The sequence below is a fragment of the Microcebus murinus genome, chromosome 16, assembly GCF_040939455.1.
Source record: "Microcebus murinus isolate Inina chromosome 16, M.murinus_Inina_mat1.0, whole genome shotgun sequence".
Classification (NCBI taxonomy): domain Eukaryota; kingdom Metazoa; phylum Chordata; class Mammalia; order Primates; family Cheirogaleidae; genus Microcebus; species Microcebus murinus.
In genome coordinates this window covers 47,102,563-47,115,846 of record NC_134119.1, presented here as the reverse complement: position 1 = coordinate 47,115,846, position 13,284 = coordinate 47,102,563, and the positions used below count along the sequence as shown (strand labels likewise).

Here is a 13,284-nt window from a genome sequence, read left to right as displayed (position 1 = left end):
TATTTAGTGTTTTCACAATGTTGAGCAACCACCAGCTCGCTCTAGTTTCAAAACTTTTTCATTACGCCATACAGACACTTTGTACTCAGTAAAGTACTTACTCCCATCCCCCCCCCACAAATGTCCATCGACAGATGAGTAGACAAACTGTGGTATATACAAAATCAACCAACAAAAGGAACGATGTGCTGATAAATACCGCAACTTGGATGAACCCCGAAAACATTATGCTGAGTAAAAGAAGCCGGCCAGGAAGGGTCACATATAGTGTGATTCCATTTACGTGAAATATCTACAATAGGCAAATTACTGTGAATATTTACAGAGATTTTTCAAACCCCGACTCTGAGGGCTCTAGGTCTGGGCATCCTCTGCCCTCCTCTCGTCTTTGGCAGGCAGTGCTGCTGGTGGTGACTGCAGGCGTCAAGTCAGATGTGGCTCTCAGTCGTGTTCTTCCAGCTTCTGCAGTGGCCGTGGGCAAGCCACTTGAGCCTTCCCCTGCCTACTTTCCTCATTCTTGAAGCACAAGATTCCACTTGGTCGACCTGGTCACCCATGTAAAGCACATTGCATGGCATATTCTTGCTTTGTGTGTTTTTGCCATTCCTCTTTTAGTGGCCCTCCCACCTTTCCCTGCTGCAGGCCTCCCTGGGTGCATTGGTCTGCTGTCGTGTCGGGTCATCGTTGATCTGTGCTCGTAGGCATTTTCATGTCTGTGGTTGTTAGACCTCTGATTGGCATAAGTCAGTCACATCAGAAGAGTTATTTGGCCCTGGGGTTTGCAGACAGCACTGGGAGAGTTGACCAGACTTTTCCCTTCTTGGCTGCTTGCCCTCCTCCAGGCCTGTCCCTGATTGGGTCTGTGGCATTTTGCTTGGGTTTGTGGGAGCCAGACCACCTCCTTTCCCACCTAACAAAAGGGGTAAAGACTGATGACTTGGCATTTTACCTGGCCTAGGTGGTAGATGGGCTCTGAACCCTACATGAGCGAAGAGAAAGAATTTAAGGACACAATTCATTTTTAGAAGGTTAACAGAAGGCAAGCAGACACAGAATTCTCATCAGCAAAGCTAAAAGGCCAAAAGGAGAAAGAAGTGGTTAGCACTGTCCCCCGTGTGTCCTGCTGTGGAGGAGGAAGCAGCAGAAGGACCCAGCCTGTGCCTTCAGCACTCTGCTTGGAAATGTCCTCAGCTAAGTGTCCAGTTTCAGCGTTTACAAGTTGTACTTTCCACATAACTGCAGGACACGATTTGGCCAGGCTTTCTACCGCTGTATTACAAGGATCTGCTCTACTCCGGTTTGTAATAACATGCTCCTGCCATCCTTCCAAGTCCTCCCCTGCAGCGCCGTTAATGTCCACGTTTCTGCTAACAGTCTGTTCACGGCGAGTTAGGAATTCTCTAATATAATGTGTTTTTTCTACCATGGTCCTCACTTCCTTCTGAGACCTCATTAGCAGCCTTGAACACCCATATTTCTATTTAATACTGACGGTGTTCAAGAGAGTCTAGGCTTTTCCTGTCTTGTTCCTCAGAATTCTTCCATCCTTCACCCACAGCCTGATTCCAAAGCTGCTAACACATTTCTATATATTTGTTACAGCAGCACCCCACTTCCAGGTGCTGGAAATTAGTTTAATTAGAAAACTATTAATTTTCTATGGCTACCGTAACAAATTACCACACAGTAATTGGTACAAACAACGCAAATTTATTATCTCACCCTTGTGTAGGTCAGAAGTCTTGGATAGGTCTCATCATGCTAAAATCAAGGTGCCACCAGGGCTGTGCTTCTGCAGGCTCTGGGGACAGCCTGTTTCCTGCCTGCTCAGTTGGTGGCAGATTCTAGCTGCTCTGCAGTGGTCTGGCCCATATATCTGCAGGGGCCCTTTGTGAAAGCCGCTCCTTTTTCTCTCCCTTTGTCTTTCATTTCCACCTACCCCAGTAGAAACAGAAGGATGTATTTTATTTCCTGCATTCTTCATTTATTATAATCATGCATGTTCAGAACTGGGCAGGTCGTTGAGGTTACCCTGCCCGACACCCGTTTCACTTGGGGAACCTGTGGGCTTGTGCAGTGAAGAAACGGGCCTGCACTTGTGTGGCTGGTTGTTGGGAAAGAGGCCGGCACCCAGGCCTCCACGTCCTGCACCGTTCCAGGGACAGGGTCAAACACGATTAAATCGCAGAGTATTATCCTTCTGTCAAAAATCAAACACTGCCCTTAAGTCTGTCTGGTTAAGTGTGGGTCTTAGTTTTTTTCTTTAAGTCAACATTTTGATGTTTGATGAAAAAAATCTTTAGCTTAGGACCTCGTGATTTCATTTGCTTTAAGTTAATCATAATATTAAGTGTTTAGTATTTGAATGCAGTTTATGTAAGCAAATAATGATCCTCTGAGGTTTATTTAATAGCAAGAGGCTAAATGCTTTTACTTTTTTACCAGATGAGAAATAATGTATGTGAGGATTGGTTCAGAGATGTTTTAGTCGCTACTGGTCATTGGTCCAAAAACTTCATCCAAGATTCCCAAAGCAGCTTTCAGATCTTCCCAAAGCTTTAGGAGTGATGAGTTGGAGTTGTAATTCTATGGATTCTATGTGGATAACCGTCAGTATCTGTCAGACTTCTTCCACCAGGTGGAAGAGCTGGGGTTTCCTTTTAAGTTCTTAAAGGTGGGATCTGAAAAGTGATTGGGGAATTGGATGCTTACAAAGTTGTTCTGCTTCCATTTGCTTCATGAATTTCTCTCTCTTTTATCCTAAGATTCTTAGGGACACACAGTACTGAGTGTTGCTTCTTTGAATCCACACACCAGGAAATCGTGGCTTTGAGAAACGCCTGCTTGTGTGTATCCTTTACATCATTGGAACTCTTTTCTCCCGTTATTTTTTGGGTTCAATTCTTTGAGTTTGCCTTCTTTAAATCTCTGCTAGAGGTTTCAGGATCTGGAAAATAACTGGTCAGCATATCCCACACACTGGAAAGCTGGAAGATTAAAAAAAAATAAAAGGGACAAAGGCATGTTTGCCAATCTTTGCAAACAGTGCTAAAGGTTACTCACAGGCCATGAGATTGGCCACCTCCAGGTTGGGAAACTGAGCGAGAGCCCTGCTCCTGTGAAAGGGCTTTCAGAGCAGCTGAGCTTGTCGCCATCGGAGTCTCAGCTGATTTCTTCTGTATGTTTTATTTTTGGCAGCTCCTTTAGTGGCACGGTTTTCCGAGTGACCTTCTTGATGCTGGCTGTTTCCCTCACCGTTCCCCTGCTTGGAGCCATGATGCTGCTGGATTCTCCTATAGATCCACAGCCTCTCAGGTGAGCTGCCCCTGCTGTCCTTGGGAGGGGTTGCTTGATGAAATGTAATAGGCTTAAATAATTTCTGTGGAGAGGAGCATGATTAAATCAGTGTGATCTGAAAAGTTAGTTATGAGACACGGAACTTTGTGATTTCTTTAGTACCTGAGTTTTTGTGTTGAATTAGATGTTACTCAGAGTTTATGCATGATGTTGTCCCTGTCATTGTTTCAAAAACTGCACAAACTGGCCTGGCATGGTGGCTCATACCTATAATCCTAGCACTCTGGAAGGCTAAAGGGAGGAGGATCACTTGAGCTCAGGAGTTCAGGACCAGCCTGAGCAAGAGCAAGACTAAACATGCTAAAAATGTGTGTATCTACTAAAAATAGAAAAAATTAGCCAGGCATGGTGGTGTGGGCCTGGAGTCCCAGCTACTCAGGAAACTGAGGCAGGAGGATTGCCTAAACACAGGAGTTCGAGGTTACAGAGAGCTATGATCATGCCCCTGCCCTCTGGCTGGGGTGACAGAGTGAGACTCTGTCACAAAAAAATTCCCAAAATAAAAAAAAGAAACCAAAAACTGCACAAACCAAAACCAAAAATACAAAGCAAGAGAAGCTTACGTATTAGAGATAGTTAACCTTAATTTATTTGAATTGGCAAAAGCATGCACATGAAGGTTAAGTTTAAGTTACCTTGTTTAAATTTTCTAAGCAACTGACTTAAAAAAAATCCTGTAATTGCGATTTTTGCTAAGTTACCTTTCACCGGTAAGTAAAAGGTAAGTCATAAGTGTGGTGACTTAAGAATTCCGTGTTAAGCTGGTTGCAGGAGGGTTGTGCAGTCTGCCTTAGCAAGTTCCTGCTTGCCCTTGAAACTGCCGATGGGAGTGAAGCTGTCTAAAGTTTATTTTAAGTGAGTTAATCCATGTAAGGCCTTAGAAACTTCAGATAAGAACCATGTTTAATTAGAGTGAATACAACATATACAACTGAATAATGTGTTGGTGTTTTATAAAAAATTAAGACTTTATATTGGATTCAGTTCACTAAAGATGTGTTCAGCACCTTGTATGCGTAAGGTAGGTATGCAGCTGGATACAGAGGTATAAGAGGACACAGTTCTGACCTTAGGTTGACATATGTATACAAGAGTCACCTTTTTGTTGTTGGATTAGAATTAACAAAGGCATAAGGTGCTGTAAAAACATGCTTAGTACACATAAACTCAGAATGAGTGAGGCCTGGGAGCTCTAGTCAGTCGTAAGAGTGTTGGCTCTGTAATTCCTGGTGTGCCAGAGGGTCCTCAGATGTGTCTTCCTGCCTGAGCTAGGCCTGAGGACGTCCTGGGGGCGGGACCTCTCTCTCGCCAACCCTTCTCAACATGGAGAAGCATGTCTCCATCCACCCCAAGTAGAAGCTGACCTGGGCCCTCTTGGACAATCCAGATGGCAACGGCAAGAGAGTGATGGCGTCCACAGCTGGGATCAGAAGTTGGGGTTGGGTCCCAGCGGGGAAAAGGGGGAAGTGGAAAGCTGTGAGGATTGGGCCTTGAGTTGGAGAGGGGGGATGAGCTTCAGTGGGTAGAAACCTTTGATCTCAGGAAAGGTGAGTTTATGTGTGGAAAGAGTGGTGTGTAATCCTGGCCAGATGCTGAAGGGAAGCATGGCCCACTGAGGCACTGAGGTCACACAAAGTGAGGTCTGTCTGGAGCAGATGAGTCTGAGGAGGAAGGAAGGAGAGACACAATGAAACCATCATAGCCGCCAGGGGTCTCTCTCATGGCCCCACTTTGGGAATGACATGCTCAAAAATGGGAAGATGGGCCCCCAAACGCAGAGCGAAAGCAGACGACTGGCAGTTGACAGTGATAAGCGTGTGTCACACATGTGCACGGCCAGGACCCCACCCCGAAGCCCCGACTGGGCAGCCGCCTTCCCAGTCCACAGCCCACGGCCACAGCACACGGTTTCCACCCAGAATGGATGGAGCAAAAAAGATTATTTTTCTTAGAAGGATATGGATGGTTCCGGTCACTTTTAAGAACATATTTATCAGTTAAAGTAAAATTTAATATAAACAATACAGTAATATTTTGGAGAATGGATTTTTGTCTCTGTAATTTTAAAGTCTGACAAGAAGAGAACTCTGCTAGCAGTTGAGTGATGTTACAGTACAGTCAGACGGTCAGAAGTACACATTTTACTACCAGGCCGGAACAGTAAAACTCAAAGATAACAAATAAAAGATAGCAGCCACCTTTATGGGTGGCCAGGGAGATCACGAGCAAATAGAAGTACAGTAAACGACACTCAGGCCGGAGCCGCGGGAGACCGGCGGAGGAAGAAGAGAAACAGCATCCCTTTTCCCTGACCCCCTGTGGTAGGGAGAGCTGGTTCCAAAGTGCTCAGGAAATCCTTCTGGGCCAGCAAGTGGGTCACTTCACTGTGGTTGAGAATCAGTGAATTGATGCAGGAGTTTGTGCATCTGCGCCAGCCGCCCGTGACCAGCTGGCACCCTGCATTCTGCTCATGTCTCACGACTTTGTCAAGTGCATGCTGAGAGGCACCGTCTTCCTCCTGTGGAATTTAGGGTGTTTCATACAGTATATCTATGACAGTCCTCTAATCTTCCAGAAAGGAAAAGGAAGGCAGCTTTTCGGGGCAGGGTTTTGGCAAAGCCCTGCTACATTCCTGGTGACCTTTCTACCTAAATACTGAAACCAACTGCATGATAATCCAGACTAGAAAAGCTGCCACCCCTCTGTCCTGCCACATTCCTGGTCTGTCCTCTGATTTCTCAGAGACTCAAGTGTGGCCTGAGCTCCCACAGGAGGTTGGTTAACACCCAGCAGGTAGGCTCCCAAATGCACTTCCACCAGCTGAGCACCCCTTCTGCCCCACCTGCTGGTCTGACCCTATTTACCTTTGTGACCCCACACTGCCCAGCTTCTAGAGATGACCCAGGCAGAGCAGAGGTTAGTAGCTCTGCTTTTGTGAGTACGGCACCTCTTGCCCTAGACGGGGGGCTGCTGCTTCATCTTTTTTCTCTGAACAGAGCTTTAAAGACCTATTTACTGTTGCCAGTAGCATTTTCCCCAAGCCTCATTCCTATTCTTGGACTCTTTGCCTTGCTAGAGAGCAGGGAGGGGAGGGTATTGACAGGTACTACCCCTCCCTTTCTTCTCCCCCAGCAGTGTTCACTGGGAGCGTTCTGGGTGCCAGGTTGGGTACCAGGTGCTTGGCATCCAGCAAAGAAAAGTACAGAAGTCTCTGATCTCCCGAGTGTGTGTTCTAGTGGGGATAGACAGTCAGTAGACAGTCAGTAGATTATACAGTATGTGAGACACTGGTGAGTGCTGTGAAGAACATAGAGCAGGCCAGGGACTGGGTTTGGTGGAGGTGTCCAGAGTTCAGTTGGGTGGCCAGAGAAGGCCTGCTGAGGAGGTGAGGGTGGAGCAGAGGACTAGGAGGAGGTCAGTGTTCCAGGTGGAGAGGAGAGCCAGTGAGAAGGACTCGAGGTGGGCCTGGACCCAGCAGAGGGGCCGGTGTGGGGATGCCAGGGCAGGAGGAGGAGAGGAGGGACAGAAGGTGGGACTGGACTACGCGGGGCCAGGAGGCCAGGGTAGGGACCTTGGCTCCAGGTGAGATGGGGCTGCTGCTGTGGGGCTCTGAGCCGACGGAAGCTCTGATTCGACTTGGGCATCTGGGTTGAGAATAGACTGAATGGGATGAGGGAGGAAACAGGGGAGAGAAGATGGTGGCCCAGGCCAGGGTGGTAGAGAGGACATGGTGAGAAGAGGATCGTTCAGTGACATGTGTCATTTAAAAGTGGCCTCAGCAGAATTTGTTGCCGGGCTGGGAGACGTGACGTTTTTGCACGTGGATGGGAAAGACGAGAAGGGAGGGAGAGTTACTGGAGCCAAGGCTGTGGGATGGGGAGGGCCCGCAGCCCACTGGGGGTCCTCAGGGAGAGCCTGGTGGGCCCTGCAGGGCGTCGGGGGACAGGTGTGCCTGGACTGGACCCCGGGGTGGTGGCTGTGGTACCAGGACAGTCTCTCCTTGTTCCTTCCGTCTTCTGTGAAGCAGGAGGCCAGGCCGTCAGGGGTGAAATGTGGGCTCAAGCTGGCTGTTTGAGTCACGGGGTGAGGGGGCCACACTGTCCTGAGGCCCTCAACAGTGGCAAGGATCTGGGGTGAGGAGGGGTGCTCTCAGGTGACAGGGCTGCTGAAGGCCCTGTGTTAGCCACCTTTATATTTCATTTTTGTTTTGTACTTTGACCTTCTCTGATATCCTAGAACAGTGTTTTCTTAGCCTTTGTCTTTCTGGCAACTGAGGATGTTTTTGTAATATGTCTTGTAAAAAAGAACAGGGAGTTATACATGTAGTTGGTCCTCAGTAAGCATTTTCTTCATGTATATTTTTATAGATAAATCCCTATAATTGCATTATTTTGCAGCTTCAAAGAACCTCCCCTGTTGCATGGTGTTCTGCATCCAAATACGAAGTTGCGACAGGCAGAGAGACTATTTGAAAATCAACTTATTGGGCCGGAGTCCATAGCACATATTGGGGGTAAGTAAACCGCTGGGGCTGCATGCTTGGAGTTGGGGGCCTTCAGGCTGCCTGTTGCCAGAGGGGGCTGGGGAGCAGCTGCCAGGGCGGTGTCCTGCAGGTCCTTAGCTGTGTCATCCTGCAGACGTCCCATGGGAGTGGCCCAGCAGGAATGGTTCTTTCGCTGGTGTCATCTGAGTTGGGCCATTTTAGTTAGGTACGTATTGCTCGACAGCATATATAAAGCTCAGTTTGTATAGATTTCATTTTGAAATGAAGACAAATGAGTCTCAATACTTCCACTGTTTTACTTGTTGTTTTAAAGCTCACTTTGATAGGTACACTTAAGGGTAGCCATCTACGTCATGCTTACCGAAGCCTAGAGCTAGAAATGGGTCTGGTTCTAATACTTGCATCTCTAGCAGCTGGAACATGGCATTTTCTGTTTGTTAAAATGAGAATTAAGCTTAGTGTTGAAAACACACAGTTAGTGAAAGGGTTTACAAACTTAAACTGTTGTGAGGATTTCTGAGCAGCTTATTTGGAAATGCTGCTTGCCTTTCTGAAATACAGTGTGTCATCCAGGCAGTAGCTGTGGACAGGTACACCCAGTGTGCTTCTGCTTGCTTCTAAGCCTGGTCAGTGGCTGCTTTTCCAGGGGTGCTCTCCTAGCTTCTCTTGCCCAGCCCTTGCTGTGTGATGCAGGCTCCAAAGACAGGCCCATTTCTGCAATTTTTTTTTTTTTGTGGCTAGCAAAGTCAAAGTTGTTTCAAGAAGAATAAGTACTTCATGATAGAACTACTTCTTTTCTTTTAAGACATTAACATTTATTAGTAAATTTCATCATTTGTTTTTCTTTTGGTGAAAAATCAATTATTGCTATTTAAAACTGGAACTTAACAGGAATTGAAATACAAACCAGTGTTTTTTTTTTATCTTACCTCTCAAAGAGACTGCTTTTCCTGTCTTCTCCCTTTCCACTGGGGTTGCTTCTCATTGTACTTTGTTGCCAGGTCCTACCTTTTTTCTCTCTCCATATTGAGGAGCTGGTTTATTTGGTGACATTTCTGGCCAGGCACAGTTGGGACCTCTCTGGTTATGCCGTGTGGGTTTGAACCACAGGGAGGCACCCAGGGACCTGTTGTGTTTTAGTTAAAAAGTCATATGGTACCCAAGGTCATCTAGGTTTTTTCCTATATTATCATGTAGGAATTTTTATAGTTTTGCATTTTACATTTATGGCTGTTATCCATTCTGAGTTAATTTTTGTGAAGGTTATAAGGTCTGTGAAGGATATAAGATTCATTTTTTGGCGTGTGGATGTCCATTTTTTCCAGTACCATTTATGGAAAAGCACTGTATTTTCTTCATTGTATTGCCTTTGCTTCTTTGTCAAGATCAGTTGACTGTGTTTATGCAGGTCTGTTTCTGGGCTCTTTATTCTGTTCCATTAATCTATTTGTTAATTCTTTTGCTAATGCCACATTATCTTGGTAACAGTAGCTTTATAGAGAGTCTTGAAGTTGAGTAGTGTCAGACTTCATTCTTCTTCAGTATTGTGTTGGCTATTTTGGGTCTTTTGCTTCTCCATATAAACTTTAGAATTAGTTTGTTGATATCCACAAAATACCATGCTGGGATTTTGATTGGGATTGCATTGAATCTATAGATCAAGTTGAGAAGAGCTTACATCTTGACATTATTAAGTCTCCCTATCCATGAATGTGGAATATCTCCCTATTAATTTAGTTCTTTGATTTCTTTCATCATAGTTTTATAGTTTTTCTCATATAGAGCTTGTGCATATTTTGTTGAGACCTAAGTATGTCATTCTTTTGGGTTCTAATGTAAATAGTATTGTGTTTTATTTTTAAATTCCACTTCTTCATGGCTAGTATAATATAGGAAAGTGATTGAATTTTATATATTAATCTGTATCTATAATACAGATTAATGGATACAAATTAATTGCTTGCTATAATTGCTTATTAGTTCTAGGAGTTTTTTTGTTCATCCATTCAAATTGTCTATATAGACAGTTATGTCATTTGTGAACAAGGACAGTTTTACTTCTTCCTTCCCAATCTTATACCTCTTATTTCCTTTTCTTGTTTTATTGCATTAGCTAGGACTTCCAGTATAATGTTGAAAAGGAGTGGTGAGAGGAGACATCCTTACCTTGTTCTTATCTTAGCAGGAAAGCTTCTAGTTTGTCACCACTAAGTATGATTTTAGCTTTAGTTTTTTTGTAGATGTTCTTTATATAGTAAGGATGTTTCCTTCTGTTCCTACCTTGCTGAGAGTTTTTATTATGAATGGTTATTGGATTTTGTCAAATGCTTTTTCTGCATCTATTGATATGATCATATGATTATTCTTTTTTAGACTGTAAATGTGATGGATTATATTAATTGATTTTTGGATATTGAACCAGCTTTGCATACCTGGGGTAAATCTCACTTAGTCATGGTGTGTAATTTCTTTTATAGATGGCTGGATTTGATTTGCTAATATTTTGTTGAAGATTTTTGCACCTGTGTTTATGAGAGATACTGGTCTGTAGTTTTCTTATAATGTCTTTGTCTGATTTTGGTATTAGAATAATGCTGGCCTCAGGAAGTAATTCAGTCTGCTTCTGTCTTCTAAAAGAGATTTTAGAGAATTGGTTATAATTTCTTAAATTTTTGGTAGAATTCGCCAGTGAACCCATCTAGGTGTAATGCTCTCTGTTTTGGAAAATTGTTAATTATTAATTAATTCACTTTCTTTAATAGATACACTGCTATTCATATTGTCCATTTCTTCTTGTATAGTTTTTGCAGATTTTGTATTTCTTTTTTTTTTTTTTTTTTTTTTGAGACAGAGTCTCGCTTTGTTGCCCAGGCTAGAGTGAGTGCCGTGGCGTCAGCCTAGCTCACAGCAACTTCAAACTCCTGGGCTCGAGTGATCCTTCTGCCTCAGCCTCCCGAGTAGCTGGGACTACAGGCATGCGCCACCATGCCCGGCTAATTTTTTATATATATATCAGTTGGCCAATTAATTTCTTTCTATTTATAGTAGAGACGGGGTCTCGCTCAGGCTGGTTTTGAACTCCTGACCTTGAGCAATCCGCCCGCCTCGGCCTCCCAAGAGCTAGGATTACAGGCGTGAGCCACAGCGCCCGGCCAGATTTTGTATTTCAAAGAATTGGTCCATTTCACCTCAGTTGTCAAATTGGCAGGCATTGTTCATCATATTCCTTTATTATCCTTTTAGTGTCCGTGGGTTGCAGTGACGGCCCCTCTTTCATTTCTGACATTAGTAATTTGTATCTTCTCATTTTCTTAGCCTGCCTAGAGGTTTATTAAATTTGTTGGTCTTTTAAAAGAACCAATTTTTGGTGTCATTGATTTTACACTATTGATTTTGTTTTCAATCCATTAATTTTTTTTCACTACTTTTTAAAAATTTATTTTCTTCTGTTTACTTTGGGTCTGGTTTGTTTTTCTTTTTTTAGTTTCCTAAGTTGGAAACTTAGAGTTTTGATTTTAAATCTTTTTTATTTCTAATATATGTATTCATGCTATAAATTTTCCTCTACTGCTTTCTCTGCATCCCACAGATTTTGACAGGTTGTATTTTCATTTTCATTCAGTTTAGATTATTTTTAATTTCTTACGAGATTTCTTTTACCCATAATGTTATTTAGAAGTATATTGTTTGATCTCCAAGAACTGTGGAATTTCCCAGCTGCCTTTTGTTTTTAAGTGACAAGGTCTTGCTTTGTCACCCAGGCTGGAATGCTGTGTTATGATCATAGCTCACTGTAACCTCAAACTCCTGGGCTCAAGCACTCCTGCCCCAGCCTCCAGAATAGCTGGGACAACAGATTGTGTACCACCGTGCCTGGCTAATTTTTTTGTTTTATTTTTTATAGAGATGAGGTCTTGCTGTGTTGCCCAGGCTGATCTCAAACTCCTGGCCCCAAGCAGTCTTTCTGCCTCAGTATCCCAGAGTGCTGGAATTACAGGTGTGAGCTACTGCACCTGGCACCAGCTGTCTTTCTGTTACTGATTTCTAGTTTAATTTCATTGTAGTCTGAGGGTAGACATTGTATGATTTCTATTCTTTTAAGTTTTTTTAAGATGTGTTTTATGGCCCCAAATGTGGTCTAGTTAGTGAATGTTCCATGTGAGGTTGAGAAGAATGTATATTCTGCTGTTGTTGGATGAGGTAGTTGATAGATGTCAGTTATATACAGTTGGTTGAGGGTGCTGTTGAGTTCAACTATGTCCTTACTGATTTTCTGCCTGCTCTGTTGATTTCTAATAGAGTGATGTCGATGTCTCCAACTATAATAGTGGATTTGATTTCTTCTTGCAATTCTATCAGTTCTTGCCTCACGTATGTAGATGCACTGTTGTTAGGCACATACATGTTAAGAGTTCTTATATCATCTTGTAGAACTGACCCCTTTATCATTATGTAATGCCCCTCTGTATCCCTGATAACTGTCATTGCTCTTAAGTCCTGCTCTTAAGTCCTTTGTCTGTCTGAAATTAACATAGCTACTCCAGCTTTCTTTTGTTTAAGGTTAGCATGGTATAATTTCTCCACTCCTTTACTTTTAATCTATGTGTATGTATCTTTATATTTAAAGTGGGTTTCTAATATACAGCATATAGTTGGGTCTTGCTTTTTGAGCCACCTTGACAATATCTTTTTTTTAATTATTATTATTTTATTTTACTTTTTAATGCCTATCTTTTAATTAGTGGATTTAGACCATTTATGTTGACAGTGATTATTGATATATTTGGTTAGTATCTACCATATTTGTTACTGTTCTCTATTTTTCACCCTTGTTCTTTGTTTTTATTTTTCTCTTTCAATCTTTTCCTGCCTTTTGTTGTTTTATTTTTTATTTAAAAATTTTAAAAATTAATACATAATATATGTACATATTTTGGGGGTACATGTGATATGTCGATACATTCATATAATGTGTACATATCAAATTAGGGAAATTGGGACATCCACCATCTTAAATATTTATCTTCTTTATGCTAGAACATTCAAGTTGTTTTGAAATGAACAATAGATTGTTAACTATGGTCACCTTACTGATCTATCAAAGACTAGGTCTTATTTCTTCTATCTAACTGTATATTTGTGCCCATTAATCAACCTATCTTCATCCTCTTCTACCTTCTACCCTTCCTGGCCTCTGGTGACCACCAGTCTACTTGTTATCTTCATGAAATCTACTTTTTTAGCTCCCACTTATGAGTGAGAACATGGCATGTTTGTCTTCCTGTGCTTGGCTTACTTCACTTGTCATAGTAACCTCCAGTCCATCCGTGGTGCTGCAAATAACAGTATTTCATCCTTTTTTATGGCTAAATAACATTCTTTTGTGTATTTTTGACACATTTTCTTAATCCATTTATCCATTT

The 13,284-nt window shown here is 42.8% G+C and overlaps 1 protein-coding gene across 2 annotated transcripts in view; it reads left to right on the top strand.

The window, feature by feature from the left end:
- The window catches only part of APMAP (adipocyte plasma membrane associated protein), a 28,999-nt gene that overhangs the window by 5,058 nt on the left and 10,657 nt on the right, over nucleotides 1–13,284 (top strand). For both annotated transcript variants that reach the window (XM_012745524.3, XM_075992873.1), the window contains exons 2-3: nucleotides 3,199–3,315; nucleotides 7,755–7,870. In XM_012745524.3, the coding sequence (XP_012600978.1) occupies nucleotides 3,199–3,315; nucleotides 7,755–7,870 (233 nt within the window). The remainder of the gene's footprint in view (nucleotides 1–3,198; nucleotides 3,316–7,754; nucleotides 7,871–13,284) is intronic.